The sequence below is a fragment of the Cherax quadricarinatus genome, chromosome 59 (genome assembly GCF_038502225.1).
Source record: "Cherax quadricarinatus isolate ZL_2023a chromosome 59, ASM3850222v1, whole genome shotgun sequence".
Taxonomy (NCBI): Eukaryota; Metazoa; Arthropoda; class Malacostraca; order Decapoda; family Parastacidae; genus Cherax; species Cherax quadricarinatus.
The window spans coordinates 11,095,285-11,116,886 of record NC_091350.1 but is presented as its reverse complement, the minus strand read 5'-3'; the positions used below and the strand labels follow the sequence as shown (position 1 = coordinate 11,116,886).

The 21,602-nt window shown below is 41.1% G+C and overlaps 1 protein-coding gene across 1 annotated transcript in view; it reads right to left on the bottom strand.

Annotated features, from left to right (window-relative positions):
- LOC128698796 (uncharacterized) overlaps positions 1-21,602 on the bottom strand; it is a 49,689-nt gene that overhangs the window by 18,421 nt on the left and 9,666 nt on the right. The window contains exons 3-7 of the mRNA XM_070097717.1: positions 15,444-15,635; positions 11,979-12,074; positions 6,214-6,349; positions 5,224-5,451; positions 3,995-4,228 (exon numbers count right to left, since the gene is read on the bottom strand). Coding sequence (XP_069953818.1) covers positions 3,995-4,228; positions 5,224-5,451; positions 6,214-6,349; positions 11,979-12,074; positions 15,444-15,635 — 886 coding nt within the window. The remainder of the gene's footprint in view (positions 1-3,994; positions 4,229-5,223; positions 5,452-6,213; positions 6,350-11,978; positions 12,075-15,443; positions 15,636-21,602) is intronic.

The window sequence follows — 21,602 nt, the reverse complement described above, 5'->3', positions numbered from 1 at the left end:
AGTGCTGGTGTTGAAATTATTTCCAAACCGGAATCTGTATATAAATGCCTATTCAGCTTTAAACATATAGATGTAAATTAATTTCACATGGTAATCATATATTTTCTGCATGCTATAATAAAATGTATATTGTACTTATGACAACGTCATAAGTTTCTTTCTCCTATGTGCAGAGTATTTGTATGTTACTCCAGTCACAGTATTGTACCTTTTTTATTCTTTCTGAAATCAACAACTATGGGTGAATCTCTAACTTGCCATTATCCCTGATACACAGTGTACACTACCTGTGACAGGCTAATATTTGAGTATGTAGTACCATTCTAACATGAAATCCTTAATTCAATAAATATACAAAATTTTGAGATAGTTCAGAGATTTCCTACTGGGTTAGGCCTTGAGATTATGGATCTGAATCATTATAAAAGGTTTGAATTGAATATCTTACCCCTGGAGGCTTGAAAGGACAAGGAAAGAATGATCACAATGTTTAAAATGGATAGATAAACAGTGTGTGAGACTATGACAAGGGGAGAATACAGTAGTGGGACCAGAATAAAGAACACACTAGTAGGACCAGTATGAGAGAATAGATGGGTGGGACCAGGATGAGGGAACACATTAGTGGGACCAGGATGAATGAACACTAGTGCACCCAGGATGAGGGAGTACAGACGAGTAGGACCTGGATAAGGAAACAGACGAGTCAGGACCAGGCAAGCCAAGTAAGCAAAAAACACAAAAACTAAGGGAGAAACATTCAAATGATGAATGTGAGGTGGTGAGCAAGTGGTATGTACAAGCAGAAGTTAAACCCATACATGAATTTGAATATAAGTATGATCCAGCCTGTGGGGCTTAGCAGGCATTACACTGATTAATATTTGAAAGGAATAGCTCAAGAACTGAAGCTCTAGGTCGGCAAACACAGAGTAGAAGAAATACACATTATATAATTTAACTTGTACAGTACGTACCCTAAGAATGAATATACAGTATCTGGTACCTACTGCAATAATGGACATATGTACCTAATACCTATCAGTAGTAGGTATTAGCTATTAATAACTTTAGCCATTAATAACTTCACAACAGCAGTGACAAACATTGACTGGCACACTGAGCTAGAAATCTATACAGATATTGACGAATGTATTAATTTTCTAAAAAAGACCCAATACCTCTATAACAAGCACTGCCCTAAAAAAACTAAACAGATGATAGCTAAGAGACTGAACAGTCCCTGGCTAACACCCAGCATCCTCAAATCCATAAATACAAAGCACCTATATGAAAAACAGTACAGAATGGGTCACATAACCAGAGACCAAACAAAACGTTACTCGTCAGTCCTAACCAGCCTGATAAGAAGGGCTAAAAAATTGTATTATGAGAACAGATTATCCAACTTACGAGGTGATATAAAAAAGACCTGGAAAACCTTATCAGAAATTCTAGGAACAAAAAAGATATCACGAAATAGCGAAATTAAATTAACAAAATCAGATGAACCCCAACTCCCACCAACTAAAACAGCAACCACTCAATGATTTCTTTTCCACTATAGAAAAAAACCTTGCCAATAAAATCCCAAGCTCAGATACCTCACCCAGTGACTACCTCACTGGCAACTACCCGAACACACTGTTCCTAGCTCCGACTAACCCAACTTTTTTTTTTTTTTTTTTTAACAAGTCGGCCGTCTCCCACCGAGGCAGGGTGACCCAAAAAAGAAAGAAAATACCCAAAAAGAAAATACTTTCATCATCATTCAACACTTTCACCACACTCACACATTATCACTGTTTTTGCAGAGGTGCTCAGAATACAACAGTTTAGAAGCATATATGTATAAAGATACACAACATATCCCTCCAAACTGCCAATATCCCAAACCCCTCCTTTAAAGTGCAGGCATTGTACTTCCCATTTCCAGGACTCAAGTCCGACTATATGAAAATAACCGGTTTCCCTGAATCCCTTCACTAAATATTACCCTGCTCACACTCCAACAGATCGTCAGGTCATTAAATACCTTACCACCCTTTATATACGAAAAAGCATCACAAGTGCTATTACCAATCATTGCAACACTCTTTAACAAATCCATCGAATCCTCTACCTTCCCTTCAGTTCTCAAAATAGCAAGGGTGACCTCGATTCATAAAGGAGGAGACCAAACAGACTTGAATAACTATAGGTCAATATCCAACTTACACCCTCTCTAAAATCTTCGAAAAATTAATTCATCATCGAATCTATTCTTACCTCATCTCCCAAAACATACTCAACCCCTGTCAATTTGGGTTCAGGCCTAATAAAAATACTAATGATGCTATTATACACATGCTAGAACATATATACACTGCAATAGAGAAAAAAGAAGTCCCACTGGGGATCTTCATTGACTTATGTAAAGCTTTTGATACAGTTGACCATGACTTGCTCCATATAAAATTGTCACACTATGGTATAAGAGGGCACTCCCTCAACTACCTCAAGTCATACCTCAGCAACAGAAGCCAATATGTATACACAAATGGGGCAAACTCTTCCGCACAGCCAATTACAGTTGGTGTCCCACAGGGAAGTGTCCTTGGCCCTCTTCTCTTTCTCATATACATAAATGACCTACCAAATGCATCGCAATTACTCAAACCCACACTATTTGCAAATGACACTACATACGTCTTCTCTCACTCGAGCCAAGTCATGCTAGCCAATACTGTAAATACCGAATTACAGAAAATATCTACCTGGATGAGGACTAACAAACTTACTCTAAACATTGACAAAACCTACTTCATTCAGTTTGGTAACAGAGCTACAGATGTCCCTCTTAACATAATGATAAACAGATCACCTATCACAAAACTCACAGAGGGAAAATTCTTAGGAATCCACCTTGATAATAGACTCAAATTTCAAACATATACACGTATACAGCAAATTTCCAAGAAAATTTCAAAGACCGTAGGCATACTATCGAAGATACAGTACTCCACAGTCAGCCCTCCTGGCCCTATATCACTCACTTATTTACCCCTATCTCACCTATGGAATTTGTGCATGGGGCTCAACAACAATAAACCATCTCAGACCACTAATTACCCAACAAAAGGCTGCAGTCAGAATGATAACAAATTCCCACTACAGGCAGCACACACCACCAATATTCAAAGCCCTAAACCTACTCACCATACAAAACATCCATACTTATTACTGCACCTATTACATACATAGGACACTTAACTCGGATATAAACCCTCCCCTCAAACGTCTCCTTACCAACCTCAACAGAACACATGACCATAACACAAGGCACAGATCACTCTTTGATATCCCTCGTGTCCATCTCACGCTATGCAAAAACTCAATGCACATAAAAGGCCCTAAAATCTGGAATTCATTACCTGTAAATATAAAAGAAACACTGTCTATAAATTCAAGTCTCTTCTCAAAAATCACTTACTCACCCACAACCAAATAAATACTGAATAACTGTATCTTAAAAATTGTATCTCATAAATGTTTCTCATAATTGTATCTCATAAATGTTTAACCTGATACCCAATCAAACTTTGTTAACTTTGTTATTTTTTAATTATATTACCTAACTGAATGCACAGCAATACAGTAAATGACCATATGACTTGTCTTTGTAATACTCATTTGTGCTTAATTGTTATCTGTTTACAACAATGTTTTACCACTGAATATATCACTGCTTAGTTAATCTTAAGTTAGTTTTAAGCCTGCCCATAATGCTCTGCATACAAGGGGCTTTGGCATGTTGCATTTAACTGTATTCATTTGTACTACTCTGTATCATGTTCAAATTAATAAATAAATGTATGTATATCCTTTTATGGTATAAATACCATAGAAGAATTAAATATACTGTACCTTGTCCTTACCAATGAATGGGCTGAATGTATTTGTTACCTATTAATAGTATAATTCAATACATCTGATACTTTCAAAAGGTACGCACCACAGAAAGGCTCGGTGTCCCTGGTGACTAAGTAGAGTTGACCACGTCCCTCAGCCTTGTCAGAAAAATAGCCCATGTTGCCACAGGATTCACAGGGAAAGCAGTCACCCTTGAGGAAGGTCTCATAGTCACGACACACAAAGGCCGGGAAAGTGCAGATGGGAGCTACTGAATTGAGGTAATATTTGTAACCTCTCCTGTGGTTACACAAATACCGCCCATCACCCTCAGTAGCTGTGGGAAAGGAAGCTCAGGTCACTATAAGGACAGATATAATTGCAGTATTATACAAGAGTTCAACCAACTCACAGATGAGTTGCATTCTTGGTGTTTCAACTTATAAGTTGATTGTGTAGAAAACGGTAGTACAAAAGATGGTTGTTTCACAAATTTGTATAGTAGATAGTTTTTGTAAAAAAATTACTGGTATCTAAGTTCCAGTTTGTAAGTGCAGATGTTCATAACCAAAGGTGTTTAAGGAATGGGATCATAGTTCCATTTCCTTGGATTAAGAGTCCTTCAGCATCTTCAAGGCACCCTCTCTAGAAGAGTAAATGTGGGGTAGTGTGAGTTAGTAGTATGGGTAACAAGGAGTGGGACAGTAGTACGAGTAAGAGACGTTTTTTTCCTGGTGGTTTAGCCATCTTTAGAAGACGACTGGTGGAAAGCTTGTAAGGATGATTTATGAAAGGAAAAGAGGGCTAGTGTTCAGCTGATAATCCATTTCACAGGAAGGATAAGTAGAAAATTATAAGTAGGAAAGGTCTCATGGTGCTAATCAGGACATAAATCATATACTGGACAATCGATTATAACTGGAAGGGCATTCCTAGTTTAAGGTACAAGGGGTCTCTGTGTAGCATCAGGGAGTTAGAGATATTCATATTGTAGAATAACTGGACATTGTACAAAAACAGATGCAAAAGATCATGTAAATATGAAAAAATGCACTGCACTTGTAAGGTACTAAACATGAGAAGCTGTAAGATGTACCAATTAAGCTAAAACATAGGATGCAATGGCATATTGCTAACATATGACGACCAAGACAAGTTGTAGAATAAGCTTTTGCTAGAGCAGTGTATTGTTCTGTAAAGAGCTTTATTAGGTCACTGATAAAGATCTACATAAAAAAATGTCATCACAATACAAGCCTTTTCTGCAACTTGTCTTGGTCATCAAGCCATGATGTAATTGAAGAAACATGAAAACCTGACAGCAGGACTCACGCCACAAGATGTCTGAGACTCCTCCAACAAAGAGGTTAGCACAGCCCTTCTGCATCCTCCCACCATTAGGATAGAAGTCAACATGTCCCATGGGCTCAAAGGCTCCAAGTCCTCCCATCAGGAGGGAATCTGCATTGGTATGTATTACATCAACAAAGCGCGCATCTGTGTGATCTAGACGAACTGATGGGGAGTATGATTCGAAGAGTGGCCCTGCTGGGTCTAGCCCTGTAAATGAAACCAATTGCTTTTATAATGTAAACAAATTAAACTTTCTCACATCTGAAAAGTAAGGCATATATTCCAGCTGTAACTGCCATAAAACTGACATAATAGTATAATCATGAGAAATACTAAACTTGCAGGGGCCATATAGTGCCTGGAGAATGGAAGCTAATCAGTTTTGATCTAGGGAACTGTAGGGTAACTCCAACTTCTTGGATCAAGAGTCCTTTACTAGCATCAATGCACTTCTCTTAAACGGGTGACCTGTCACAGCCAGTGAGTTTTTACCAATTGGTTTTGAAAAGCAGAAACTTTGGTTTGGCTTCCTAAAGATCATGCTCCATTCAAGTGAGGTGCCTCAATACTGGTGAAGTGTTCTTGATCCAAGGAATTAGGGTTACTCTCGTATTACTTGGATCAACCCTGATTACCTCCTATTTCCCAGGTGCTGTATGGCCTTTGTAGGCTTAGCACTTCCCCATTAGCATATGGTAATAATAATGATCACCACCCTCCTTCAAGGGTGAAGGGCTCTTGATGCAAGGAACTGGAGCCACCCTCTCAGATTATGCCTAATTACTTCCCATTCTCTTGATACTATGACCACTTATGGGTTTAGCTCACTCCTTCAACAGAATAATGGGTTTAGCTCACTCCTTCAACAGAATAAATTCTTTAGGTTATCAAGTGAACACCCTTGGGAGCTTTGACTCCCAGAACCCAACTGATAGGATTAATGAAGCTATATACAAAAACATTATTTACCAGATATCCTGGAGAGGTTCTTAAGCCTGGCACCTGCATGACCTGATACGTGGGCACCCAGCGAGAAGCCAATGAGGTGGAAGTCATCAAGTGTCGTGTTGAGACGAGCGTTGAGTGTCTCAATCAGCAGAGCCACCTGTCCGGAGGACATCATGATGGCAGTTACAATATGAACATACAAACCAAAAGACCATTTTAGCAGGCCTACTGGCCCATCCCAAACAGACATTACTTACACCTAACCATGTTAACTAGTGTACCAGTCCAGTCTATTTCTAGTTTTCACCCCTTTAAGAGGAGTCTCATGCCATAGTGAAGGGGTTCTTGATCTGAGGAATTGGACTTCTTTTCCCTTTCCTTGGATCGAATCTAAATTCCCCATCCTTCCTTTCTCCAATTGGTATCATTAGTGAGGATATTTTACTCTTTTGTGAAATCTAGCTCAGACACAGATTAAAATGAGAACACTATCAGCCCTCTTCCAATATGACTTCCATTGGTAGCTCTGTGGTGGTTATGTCAATCTGAAGCAACCTAGATCATCTTAGGGTCTGTCAAATGATTCCTCTGATGAGATGACGGCCATCTGGTAAGCACTCTGAGGATGGAAGTATTACTGAAAGTTGTTAGCAGATTCAGAAGTGGCAACTGAAGATAAATGACTCCTGAAATTTTTGCCAGTTTATCCACAATCACTATTAATCAAAAAATAATCGGACAGTTAGTGCTGTCTAAACAGGTTTTGCTAAACCTTGCTCAGTCAATTACGGAGGTGCCATCCTGGTGTTGTATATCAGGTAGGGTACAAGGTGGTTTCCAGGAGCATTTACTAGAGCTGGCCTGCAGTTTCACAGCAAATTTATATGCCATATTTATTGCTATCATACATAATGCAACTATGTCCACTTCCTCTGTTGTTGTTGTTTCAGACTTGTGAAGTGCATTACAAAGTATCCAGAATATGACTCCCTGCATCCCATTGTGCTTCATATGCATAAAGCAGTATTATGTCATATTTCTAGCAAGCACTAAGTAATTTTTTGCTACGTCCCTGTAAATACTGGCATACAGTATAGTGAACATACAGACTTAGCCATTCAGATCACTAGTCATGCTCTGCCAGTCTCCCAAAGGGAAACTCCTCATTCTGACTATTTTATAGTATTCTAGTACTGTATACCCTAGAATACAAACTTGGGAAATCCTGCACATATGTTTTGGTAAGTAGTTTTTATTCTATTTAAGGATGCTCTAAGTGCTGTGCATTACTATGAGTTCTTCAAAGTAACTATTATACATATGATGTCTTTCCAAATAAATTTTTGAATTTCTAAATATGAACCCCTCAAGAAAGGTTCCTTGATGTTGGTGAGGGGCTCTTGATTTAGGGAATTGGATCTGTGCTCCAGTTCCCCAAATTAAGCCTGAATGCCTTCCACATCCCCCCCCCAGGCGCTGTATAATCCTCCGGGTTTAGCGCTTCCCCCTTGATTATAATAATAATAATAATCTAAATATGAATTTATCCAATTTGACATGATTGTTATTGTCTCGGATATTTTTTGTGATTTATTATAACTGTGTACTTAAGTGACCAGCAAGAATTATAAAACAGTAATACAACATACTGAAGAAATTACAGCATTACTGTATATTCATAGGAGGCACTAAACTCGTATAGGCCATAGAGCACTTGAGGCATGGAGGGGAGGTAATCAGCCTTTGTCACCGAGGTACCTCCCTTAAAAGGGTTATACAGTGCTGAAGAGGTAGGCGTAATATATAATATGTACTAATATCTTTATTGGCAAAATTTTAGCTATCATTGAAGTCAGAACCCTTCAAGGGAAAATCCTTAATACTGTAAGATTAAAGATTCTTTATGTCAACATAATACAATGTTTGCTCTCCATGGGAAAATAGAACAGAATTCTTCCTCCTTAAGCCATGCATGTCGTAAGAGGCAACTACAATGTCGGGAGCAAGGGGCTAGTGACCCCTTCTCCTGTATACATTACTAAATTTACAAAGAAAAAACATTCATTTTTCTTTTTAGGTGACCTTGCCTCGGTGGGATATGGCCAATTTGTTGAAAAGAAAAAATGTTTGTACAGACTTGAAAGACATTTGGGTGTGCATGCAGAAAGCCCCCTTAATATGCAATAGGCAATAACTAATTGATTGCTTATATATAGTCTCTTATGTGGTTGTAAAAATAAAATTAAGAGTTACAATGAATACAAGAGAATTGAAGGGCTCTGTGGAAATTATTTAATTTCCGAAGCTATAGTGCCTAATAAGTGTTTAATGTGTTGATTTGGGTCAAAATGTATTTGAAAATGGAATAGAACCAACAGGGTTCCCGCTGCGCCTGCGTGGATGTGCGGGGGAACAGGTCGACACAGGGCATCAGGGAGCGGGAGTTTTTTGAATTGAGTGAAGAGGCTGGGAAAGCATGGGACCAGGAAATTGGCATTCACGGCGGCCTAAGGATTAATATAGGCCTCACTTCATAATAGGAAGTGTCGTAACTGTTCCTGGTGAAGAGTGAGGGAACGTGATTTACGGGACCACTGTAACAAAGTGGTAAAATTAGTGAATAATGGTGGGACCGGGGGTGACTAGTGCACCGCCATGGAGTGTGTCCAGGGGAAAATACCCATGATTTAATCCTCACTCATCAGTCTCAGATCTTAATGGAGTGACCTCTAATGTGTATAATAATTATGAGACATTAAATCGTTTTGTGAATTGTAATGTAATCAGTGATAATAACAATAAGTTAAGAGAATGCGTGAAGTGAAACAAGTCGCCCTGCTCCAAGTGAACACGTTAGTCCTCGTGGTTCCCATCCTGAGGATAGTGAAGTTTTTATGGAGTCACAACTTGTAAACCGGGACAAACCAACGAATACTTCATCCTGCTGGAATAAGAACCGTGTCGGTGTAGCAGGACATCGAAATGAGATGGTGAATGGAGGAAATAAGGAGTATCAATCACCCACAGTTAAGTAACCCTTCTAGTTATAGCAGACTGATACTGGCCAGTTAGGTATGTTGTAATTGGATAGGTTATGGGTGATCCAGCTACATCAAGTGACCACCAGAGAATATCTGGTAAGTGGTGGGATTATGTACAAGTGTTTTTCCTTGATGGATATATCCATGTGTAACCCCCCCCCCCTTCATTCAAGTAAACTAATATAATCTATACAGTCCACAATTAATTAGTAGCACCGTACTTGTGGGTGCTATCCAATTTATACTGGTCTTGGATAGATATGGATAAGATTGTGAGGGTCGAAGGAACCACCTGCAGTGACCAGGGGTGGTTAAGTTTTCTCACATGTCTACACGGGGTGACTAGGGTAAACAATATGGCTGTCGTCTCCCAATGAGATTACTTGTATGCATATAATGTTGAGGTACATGCAGGTAACCCCCTATAAAATTTTCCATAGGCTCTTAGTCCAAAGAATTTAAGCTATTATTTCCAACCTTTGGCTCAAACTTGATTGCCTTCCAATCTCCAGGCACTGTATGACCCCATGAGCACAATACTATTATGGAGTATACCTTTCAAATTCAAATTCAAAGTTTATTCTCTATAAGGATTACAATGCTGAGTTTACAGAAATTTGGTTATTGTTTGGTTTACATGTAGTAAAATTGTGATTACAGAGTTTACCACTAGAACGCTTAGCATGGCTAGGCATTTCGGGCATACTTAGTTTTATTCTTAATTGTAAAATATTACAAATTATGAGGTAAGTTGGTATTATGGCTAAGTGACTAAATACTAGTTTGTGAGTTTAGCAATGTGAATGCTTTTGTTTTGGCACAGTATATAGTTTCAGCATTGGAGTATCACAGGATTCATTATTTTAAGACTGAGATTAATATTTCTGTTTATGGTCAAATGAGTGAGCGAGTGTAAGTGTGAACCACCAGGTGGTATTCGTGTAGTTAGTTGATGGGGTGTATCAGGGAGATAAGATGTTTTCCAATGGTAGTTTTGAAGGTGATGAATGTGTCTGCAGTTCTAGAGTTCTCAGGTACGGTATTCCAGATTTTAGGGCCTTTGACATACATTGAATTTTTGTAAAGGTTTAGTCGGACACGGGGAATGTCGTAGAGATGTTTGTTTCTGGTGTTATGCCTGTGGGTTCTGTCACAACTATCAAGAAAGCATTTTAGGTCAAGGTTGATATTAGAGTTTAAGGCCCTGTAGATATAGATTGCACAGTAGTAAGTGTGGATGTACTGAACTGGGAGTAAGTTTAGATCTTTGAAGAGTGGGGGGGTGTGCTGCCAGGGATGGGATTTAGTGATTATTCTTACTGCAGCTTTTTGTTTGGTTATTATTGGCTTTAGGTGTGTTGCTGCAGTTGATCCCCAAGCACAAATAGCATAGGTGAGGTATGGATAAATAAGTGAGTGGTATAGTGTGAGAAGGGCATTTTGCGGCACGTAGTATCGTATCTTGGAGAGGATCCCAACCGTTTTGGATACTTTTTTGGCTATATGCTGGATATGGGTGCTGAAATTCAGGTTGTTGTCAAGGTATAAGCCTAGGAATTTTCCCCCATTATTTCTGGTAATTAGAGTGTTGTCAATCTTAATGTTAATTTGTGCATCTCCTGCTCTGCTACCAAACATAATATAGTAAGTTTTGTCAGTGTTAAGCGTAAGTTTATTGGCTGTCATCCAAGTCGATATTTTAATCAGCTCCTCATTCACAATGGTGTTGAGGGTGGCAAGATTAGGGTGAGAGATGACATAAGTCGTGTCATCAGCAAAGAGAATGGGTTTCAGGTGTTGGGATACGTTTGGAAGGTCATTGATGTATATGAGGAAGAGCAGGGGACCAAGGACACTTCCCTGCGGAACTCCAGTATCAAGTGGCCGTGTTGCTGATGCTGTGTCTTTAATGGTGACGTACTGATACCTATTAGTAATGTAAGATTTGAAATAAGCAAGCGCATGGCCTCTTATACCGTAGTGGTCAAGTTTGTGGAGTAGGATTTCGTGGTTTACTGTGTCAAAAGCTTTTCTTAGGTCAATAAAAATTCCTAGTGGATATTCCTTATTTTCCAATGCTGTGTAAAGCAGATCTAGCATTTTTATGATTGCATCATTAGTGCTTTTATTTTTCCTGAATCCAAACTGGCAGGGGTTGAGTATGTTTTGAGCCGTTATAAATGAATACAGTCTCCTGTGCACGAGTTTCTCAAAGATTTTGGATAGCAATGGTAAGTTAGATATTGGCCTATAGTTGTTTAAGTCTGTAGGGTCACCACCTTTATGTATTGGTGTAACCCTTGCCATCTTGAGTAGTTTCGGGAAGGTGCTAGTCTCTATTGACTTGTTAAAAAGTAATGAAATAGCATGCGAAAGGACATGGGCCGCTCGCTTGTACAGTAATGGTGGGACATGAGACAGATTCCCCGAGTTATTTTTAAGTGACTTTATGATCTCAATGACTTCCGTTGGCTCAGTTGGTGCAAGATAGAAGGAATTAGGGAAATTTCCATCTAGGTAGTCCTTGGCATGGGCATTGGTATGTGGGATTTAACTGGCGAGATTAGATCCTATGTTTGAGAAGAAGTCGTTTATCTTGTTAGCTGTGTCAGTGGGATGTAGTGGTGTTTCATTAGGTTTAGTCAGGACAATATTCTTGGTTTTTCTCAGTTTGTGGGTCCCTAGAATCAGAGAGAGATGAGAGTAAGGCACTGTATGAACCCTTGTGGGTCATACCTGACCTACCTGTCGACCAACAAGGCGGGTGTTACTAGCAGCTCTTACATAGTTAGGCACCTCAGCTCCCTTATGCCAGTTCACACAGATAATGTTGACATCCATCTGTGGGAAGATGTACAATATTAAGTTTAAAAAAAAAATAATACAAGTTTCTTGGCTTCACACTGTATGATGAGTTAAGCTCAATTTTATATGCACACATTTCACATTGTCGCCTAGGAGATAGGCCTCAATATCTGTTTGCTAAGCAAGTTAGTGGTAGTGAGCTGTTTACAAAATTTACAGGATTTAGAATGACAGTAATAAATTTAACAAATTATCAGTTCAATCACAATACCTTACACTGTAGTTATATGGGGTTGTTATTAATGTTGGCGAGGAGCTGTATATCCAAGAAATTGGAATGTCCTCATTTACCTTGTATCATATCTGGAAGATGTTCTGAGAATCAACGGCCCCAGAACACCTTCCAGGCCTCACAGTGGATCAGGGCCCGATCAACCAGGCTGTTACTGCTGGCCACACGCAAACCGACTTACGAACCACAGCCCGGTTGGTCAGATACTGACTTTAGGTGTCTGTCCAGCTCACTCTTGAAGACAGCCAGGGGTCTATTGATAATCCCCCTTATGTATGCTGAGAGGCAATTGAACAGTCTTGGGCCCCTGATCCTTATTGTGTTGTCTCTTGGCATAAGGAGTGATTTCTGTGTGTAAATGTGGGTTAAGTCCCTCTAGGATTTTTGAAGTGTATATTATGATGTATCTCTCTCTCGCCTATGTTCCAAGAAATACAGGTCAAGGGACTTCAACCGTTCCCAGTAGTTTGCAATGTGGCTTGCTTTGAAAGGGGTCGTTAGTGTAAAGCAGTACTAAAGCACTGTACTGTACTAACCTTACAGAATTAATGCTTCTCAATGAATATACAACAGTATTACACTTATGTTCGACTCAAGAGTTCTACTGGCACTGCTATATAAAGCAAACCTTGTTTGTACCTAAGAGACCCCCTCAGGGGAGTTTCAGTAATAATAAATGTATCCAGGAGACTATAGTTATAGTCTTTGTATAGTTTTTGTTTTTAAGAGGAGACAGGCCTGCTGATAATAATTGCAAATTTCCTTACATCTGTTGTTCCTCTTCACCTGGCAGTAAATAGGTACCTGGCTATCAATTAACTATGGTAGATCACATCCTGGGGAAGGGCTAGACTTTGAAAGACGGCTCAGTTCCTGGACTTATTATGCACCTCTAAGTTTTTGACTACTGCCCACAGGATGGGTATGGGGCACATAATAAAGATATTAAACTAAAAAAAACTGTACTTTGAAAGGAACTAAGTACTTGATTCAAAGGAATGAACCATTATAATAATAATAATATTTTATTTCAGAATGATACAATGCTTGTGCAAAGGTAGACTGGCACTTGGGTGTAAATGCAGAAAGCCCTCTATATATGCAATGGAATTTTGGGCAAACTTAGGACTAATTTAAGAATAATAAGGCAATGGTTTAAGAAACTATAATGACACGATTGCAAACAAACCACAGTACGGGCGGGGATTGACTTCGCTGGCGAAGAGATTCATCTGTAAAAACTTGCATTTGTGTTCACAGTGGTGCCTATGCTAACCTTCTAATGGTGTATAAAAATACCTAGTTGGATGAATCTTATTGTAGCCAGCTGGCCCAGTGGCTAACGCGTCGGTCTGGAGTTTTACAACTCGCTGCGAGTTCAATCCCCACCCGTACCGTGGTTTAATAAGGCAATAACAATATGAGTAATTTTATACATACGGTCACTTGGGTGAGTGTAAGCATAATTTAGGATTTTACAATGAATACAAGACGATTGAATATCCTGTTAGTTCATGCTATATGGCTTTAATAAGTTTAATTTAGAGGAATTACAGGTTTGATTAAAGCTTTGCCTATTGACAGAAATTATGAAGGATTTGCACTATGACCCATGTGGGTTCAGCACTTGTGAATATTATCATGAAAACAAGTGTGTTAGTTTGAAATGAGAACACAGCAAATAGCAAGTCACAAATTTCCTCCATCTACAGTAATGGAGGAGGGAGGGAGGGTCAACGGCCATACCACGTTGAACACACCGCACCGGAGGGAGGGAGGGAGGGTGTCTGTGAACCTTCCCAGAGAACATGGAGTATTTTTCTCAAGATTAATAATGAATAAAGGATCGAGATTCCGCCACAACATGCGCAGCGCGACCCACCAGAAGTGACAGTGGCGCAGCCAAAATTTTAATCTGGAAGGGGAGGGTAATGGGGGGTGGGGCTTAAAATTCATAAGATGCTGAAAAAATCAAAGAATTCGTTTGTAAAAAGACATGATTTTCAGTATGCATGCGAGATGTCTTAAACTATATCGCTTCGTAATCACTGGTCAATTCAATGCAGTGACAAGTGGCCATTAATTGAAAAATAAGTACGCCAGTGAGGTGAGAACTTGATATAAAGTTTAATATTTTAAATATATATTGTAATAGGTGTATGTCCACACAGTTCTAGACTTTTCTTAACATTCATAATTATTAATCATGAAAATTTATATGAAAGTTTTCAGAAAATAAAGCAAACTAGGACACTGGTATGGGGGAAGAAAGTGCATAGATGTCGAGTGTCAAAGTACCTGATTGGTATCGCAAGTATGAGACTGTGAGGTTATCAGAGTGGTACGGTAAGACAGGTATTTGAGTGGTAGTGAGAGTACCGGAGTGGTGTAGTATGGCAGGTATCCGAGTGGTAGAGTACCTCAATTATACATCAGGTATCCGAGTGGTAGAGTACCTCAATTATACATCAGGTATCCGAGTGGTAGAGTACCTCAATTATACATCAGGTATCCGAGTGGTAGAGTACCTCAATTATACATCAGGTATCCGAGTGGTAGAGTACCTCAATTATACATCAGGTATCCGAGTGGTAGAGTACCTGATTATACATCAGGTATCTGAGTGTTAGATCATGTCTGCATAGTTCGAATGCATATCACCCTCTCTAGATCTCTGTATAAGTGTTTCCGAAGTCACTTCTGTTACAAGCACATTTGTGTTCTGGAATGTGTGGAGAGAACACAAGTATGGTTGTAATCAAGAAGACAATAGTAATACTTGTGTTGTACAGAGATAAAGAGGGCCATGCACAAATAACCCGCACATATCACTTGGACTATTAACTAGTCACTAGTTAACGATATTGTTCCTTTTTATTCTTTAAAGGGGCCATCTCATAAATTAGAACAAAGGGCTGGCAACTATTGCATTCCATTACGCCTAGCACAACATGATACTTCTCGGTTGCCGCGTTTTATGACAATTAGGCGACTTCAGGCATACATATACTGTGCTTTCTCGTTCTTTCGTAGTCTGAAGTGATCAAAGTCCTAGGACCGAAACGTATCAAACAAAGATGTCCTAAGCGTCTTTCATCCATAATAACACTTACCATTGCGAGGAGAGCTACCCGCATCTCTCGTATCCACACACTGTGACAGGAGGAGCCGAAGCCATGGATGAGAAGCTTGGTGGGGCGGGAGGTGTTAAAGTGAGAAGTAAATATAGTAGAGATATTGTGAGGCTTGATCACCTTCTCCCTCTCTCCTCTCTCCCTTGTGTATAGCAAGAACCTCGTGTTGATCTGTGGAAAACGTAATACATTAGTATGTCCCACGGGAAGGCTTCCTTGGTGCAACGGTGAGTTTTTGCTAAACAGAGGTATGCAATAAGATCATTTTATTTTTTTTTACATATGGAAGGTATATTCGCTGAGAAATGCTAGAGATCAGACCTTTTGTCGCTTTTTGGGGATGATGGTGAAGGTAAATACTGTTTTCAAATGTTGGAGAAGCTGTATTGTCCATCGGCTACTTGATGTGTTTATATAGATATGTTAGGTAGCTTTTGGCGAGGGAAGATATTAGCTTTTGCATTTTTTTTAATGAAACAAAATTTTGTACAATAGTAGTGTGGTGCTACTGCACTCCAAATTGCAGTTACAGAGGAAAAGCAAAAGACAGCGATATTTTCCTGCCATGTTCCATCAAACTATGGCCTTTGTACATGAAGTAAAGCAATCTCTTAGAATGAACAGGTATATTTAAGACAATGAGGATATCGTCGATCATTCTACTGTGAATTCAGGAGCTACAGGAACTTCAAGGGGTTTCCTTTGTTTCCTTTCCGCAGAACTGAAGTTAGTGTGATACTATTTGAAAATTACCATCTCTCAGGATGGCTTAACTTCCTAAGACTAATACAGTACATCAAGATACTTCAGGGTCACTCACAAAGGTCTTAAGATATACTTTCCGAAAGTCACTTCTAAGGGAAAATTAGACTACAATTAAGGATGATTTCTAGGCTTTTTCGCTTTGTAAGGCCATTTACAGCCTATAAGCTTGACTACCAGGTCAGGTTTATAGGCAAATGAGCCATTTTACAAGGAAACTTGACCCTTGTAAGCCACTTACTACTGCTAGGTCACTTACATCATGAAGCAGACTTCACATCTCAACTTTCCATAACCTCTCAAGAATTATTCACAACTAATCAACACTTGGAGAGGAAATATGGCGAATTTTTAAATCTTTCCCAGGGGTTAATAGCCAGGTATATACGCTGAAAGGTGCGCATCTTAGTGTATATATACTGAAAGGAGATATATCTGGGTTTAGCGCTTGGTTGTGATTATAATAATCAAAGATGTATATCTTACCGTATATACACCGAGAAATACAAACCTCCCGGTGTATACACACACACTGTGTGTGTGTGTGTGTGTGTGTGTGTGTGTGTGTGTGTGTGTGTGTATGTGTACTCACCTAGTTGTACTCGCCTAGTTGAGGTTGCAGGGGTCGAGTCCTAGCTCCTGGCCCCGCCTCTTCACTGGTCGCTACTAGGTCACTCCTGAACCTTGAGCTTTATCATACCTCTGCTTAAAGCTATATATGGATCCTGTCTCCACTACATCGCTTCCCAAACTGTTCCGCTTCCTGACTACTCTGTGGCTGTAGAAATATTTCCTAACATCCCTGTGATTCATCTGTGTCTTCAACTTCCAACTGTGTCCCCTTGTTGCTGTGTCTCATCTCTGGAACACCCTGTCTTTGTCCACCTTGTCAATTCCTCTCAGTATTTTGTATGTCGTTATCATGTCCCCCCTATCTCTCCTGTCCTCCAGTGTCGTCAGGTTGATTTCCCTTAACTTCTCCTCGTAGGACATACCTCTTAGCTCTGGGAATAGTCTTGTTGCAAACCTTTGCACTTTCTCTAGTTTCTTTACGTGCTTGGCTAGGTGTGGGTTCCAAACTGGTGCCGCATACTCCAATATGGGCCTAACGTACACGGTGTACAGGGTCCTGAACGATTCCTTATTAAGATGTCGGAATGCTGTTCTGAGGTTTGCTAGGCGCCCATATGCTGCAGCAGTTATTTGATTGATGTGCGCTTCGGGAGATGTGCCTGGTGTTATACTCACCCCAAGATCTTTTTCCTTGAGTGAGGTTTGTAGTCTCTGGCCCCCTAGACTGAACTCCGACTGCGGTCTTCTTTGCCCTTCCCCAATCTTCATGACTTTTCACTTGGTGGGGTTGAACTCCAGAAGCCAATTGCTGGACCAGGTCTGCAGCCTGTCCAGATCCCTTTGTAGTTCTGCCTGGTCTTCGATCGAATGAATTCTTCTCATCAACTTCACGTCATCTGCAAACAGGGACACTTTGGAGTCTATTCCTTCTGTCATGTCGTTCACAAATACCAGAAACAGCACTGGTCCTAGGACTGACCCCTGTGAGACCCCGCTGGTCACAGGCGCCCACTCTGACACCTCGCCACGTACCATGACTCGCTGCTGTCTTCCTGACAAGTATTCCCTGATCAACTGTAGTGCCTTCCCTGTTATCCCTGCTTGTTCCTCCAGTTTTTGCACTAATCTCTTGTGTGGAACTGTGTCAGACGCCTTCTTGCAGCCCAAGAAAATGCAATCCACCTACCCCTCTCTCTCTTGCCTTACTGCTGTCGCCCTGTCATAGAACTCCAGTAGGTTTGTGGCACAGGATTTCCCGTCCCTGAAACCATGTTGGCTGCTGTTGATGAGATCATTCCTTTCTAGGTGTTCCACCGCTCTTCTCCCGATAATCTTCTCCATGACTTTGCATACTATACATGTCAGTGACACTGGTCTGTAGTTTAGTGCTTCATGTCTGTCTCCATTTTTAAAGACTGGGACTACATTTGCTGTCTTCCATGCCTCAGGCAATCTCCCTGTTTCGATAGATGTATAGATGTTATCCAGCCCCATTGCCTTTGAGGTATCTAGCTCACTCAGAAGCCTCTTCACTTCTTCCTCGGTTGTGTGTACTGTGTCCAGCACTTGGTGGTGTACCCCACCTCTCCGTCTTTCTGGAGCCCCTTCTGTCTCCTCTGTGAACACTTCTTTGAATCTCTTGAGTTCCTCACATACTTCACGGTCATTTCTTGTCTCTCCTCCTTCCTTCCTTAGCCTGATTACCTGGTCCTTGACTGTTGTTTTCCTCCTGATGTGGCTGTCTAACAGCTTCGGGTCAGATTTGGCTTTCGCTGCTATGTCGTTTTCATATTGTCGTTGAGCCTCCCTCCTTATCTGTGCATATTCATTTCTGGCACTACGATTGCTCTCCTTATTCTCCTGGGTCCTTTGCTTTCTATACTTCTTCCATTCCAAAGCACACTTGGTTTTTGCATCCCTGCACCTTTGGGTGAACCATGGGCTCATCCTGGCTTTTTCAATATTCCTGTTACCCTTGGGTACAAACCTCTCATCAGCTTCCTTGCATACTGTTGTTACATATTCCATCATCTCATTTACTGGCTTTCCTGCCAGTGTGTACTCACCTAGTTGAGGTTGCAGGGGTCGAGTCCAAGCTCCTGCCCCCCCCCCCTTCTTCACTGGTCGCTACTAGGTCACTCTCCCTGAACCGTGAGCTTTATCATACCTCTGCTTAAAGCTATGTTTGGATCCTGCCTCCACTACATCGCTTCTCAAACTATTCCACTTCCTGACTACTCTGTGGCTGTAGAAATACTTCCTAACATCCTTGTGATTCATCTGTGTCTTCAACTTCCAACTGTGTCTCCTTGTTGCTGTGTCCCATCTCTGGAACATCCCGTCTTTGTCCACCTTTTCAATTCCTCAGTATTTTGTATGTCGTTATCATGTCCCTCCTATCTCTCCTGTCCTCCAGTGTCGTCAGGTTGATTTCCCTTAACTTCTCCTCGTAGAACATACCTCTTAGCTCTGGAACTAGTCTTATTGCAAACCTTTGCACTTTCTCTAGTTTCTTTACGTGCTTGGCTAGGTGTGGGTTCTAAACTGGTGCCGCATACTCCAATATGGGCCTAACGTACACGGTGTACAGGGTCCTGAACGATTCCTTATTAAGATGTTGGAATGCTGTTCTGAGGTTTGCTAGGCGCCCATATGCTGCAGCAGTTATTTGGTTGATATGTACCTCAGATGTGGCTGGTGTTACACTCACCGAAGATCTTTTTCCTTGAGGTTTGTGTGTGTACTCACCTATTTGTGGTTGCAGGGGTCGAGTCACAGCTCCTGGCCCAGCCTCTTCGCTGATTGCTACTAGGTCCTCTCTCTCCCTGCCCCATGACCTCTATCATACCTCGCCTTAAAACTATGTATGGTTCCCGCCTCCACTACGTCACTTTCTAGGCTATTCCACGGCCTGACTACTCTATGACTGAAGAAATACTTCCTAACATCCCTTTGATTCATCTGAGTCTTCAACTTCCAATTGTGATCTCTTGTGTCTGTGCCCCTTCTCTGGAACATCCCGTCTTTGTCCACCTTGTCTATTCCGCGCAGTATTTTATATGTCGTTATCATGTCTCCCCTGACCCTCCTGTCCTCCAGTGTCGTCAGGCCGATTTCCCTCAACCTTTCTTCGTAGGACAATCCCCGTAGCTCTGGGATTAGTCTTGTTGCAAACCTTTGCACTTTCTCTAATTTCTTGACGTGCTTGACTAGGCGTGGGTTCCAAACTGGTGCTGCATACTCCAGTATGGGCCTGACGTAAATGGTATACAGAGTCTTAAACGAATTCTTACTGAGGCATCGGAACGCTATCCGTAGGTTTGCCAGGCGCCCGTATGCTGCAGCAGTTATCTGATTGATGTGCGCCTCAGGAGATATGCTCGGTGTTATACTCACCCCCAGATCTTTTTCCTTGAGTGAGGTTTGCAGTCTTTGGCCAGCTAAACTATATTGTGTCTGCGGTCTTCTTTGCCCTTCCCCAATCTTCATGACTTTGCATTTGGCAGGGTTAAATTCAAGGAGCCAGTTGCTGGACCAGGCTTGTAGCCTGTCCAGGTCTCTTTGTAGTCCTGCCTGATCCTCATCCGATTTGATTCTTCTCATTAACTTCGCATCATCTGCAAACAAGGACACTTCTGAGTCTATCCCTTCCGTTATGTCTTTCACATATACCAAGAACAGCACAGGTCCTAGGACTGACCCTTGTGGAACCCCGCTTGTCACAGGCGCCCACTCTGACACCTCGTCGCATACCATGACTCGTTGTTGCCTCCCTGTCAGGTATTCTCTGATCCATTGCAGTGCCTTTCCTGTTATGTGTGCCTGATCCTCTAGCTTTTGCAGTAACCTCTTGTGAGGAACTGTGTCGAAGACCTTCTTGCAGTCCAAAAATATGCAGTCGATCCACCCCTCTCTCTCTTGTCTTACTTCTGTCACCTTGTCATAAAACTCTAGAAGGTTTGTGACACAGGATTTTCCTTCCCTGAAACCATGCTGGTTGTCAATTATACACTAGTTTCTTTCCAGGTGCTCCACCACTCTCCTCCTGATGATCTTCTCCATGACCTTGCATACTATACACGTTAGTGTGTGTATTAGTGTGTGTGTGTTAGTGTGTGTGTTAGTGTGTGTGTTAGTGTGTGTGTTAGTGTATGTTAGTGTGTGTGTTAGTGTGTGTTAGTGTGTGTGTGTACTCACCTAGTTGAGGTTGCGGGGGTCGAGTCCGAGCTCCTGGCCCCGCCTCTTCACTGATCGCTACTAGGTCCCTCTCCCTGAGCCGTGAGCTTTATCATACCTCTGCTTAAAGCTATGTATGGATCCTGCCTCCACTACATCACTTCCCAAACTATTCCACTTACTGACTACTCTGTGGCTGAAGAAATACTTCCTAACATCCCTGTGATTCATCTGTGTCTTCAGCTTCCAACTGTGTCCCCTTGTTACTGTGTCCAATCTCTGGAACATCCTGTCTTTGTCCACCTTGTCAATTCCTCTCAGTATTTTGTATGTCGTTATCATGTCCCCCCTATCTCTCCTGTCCTCCAGTGTCGTCAGGTTGATTTCCCTTAACCTCTCCTCGTAGGACATACCTCTTAGCTCTGGGACTAGTCTTGTTGCAAACCTTTGCACTTTCTCTAGTTTCTTTACGTGCTTGGCTAGGTGTGGGTTCCAAACTGGTGCCGCATACTCCAATATGGGCCTAACGTACACGGTGTACAGGGTCCTGAATGATTCCTTATTAAGATGTCGGAATGCTGTTCTGAGGTTTGCTAGGCGCCCATATGCTGCAGCAGTTATTTGGTT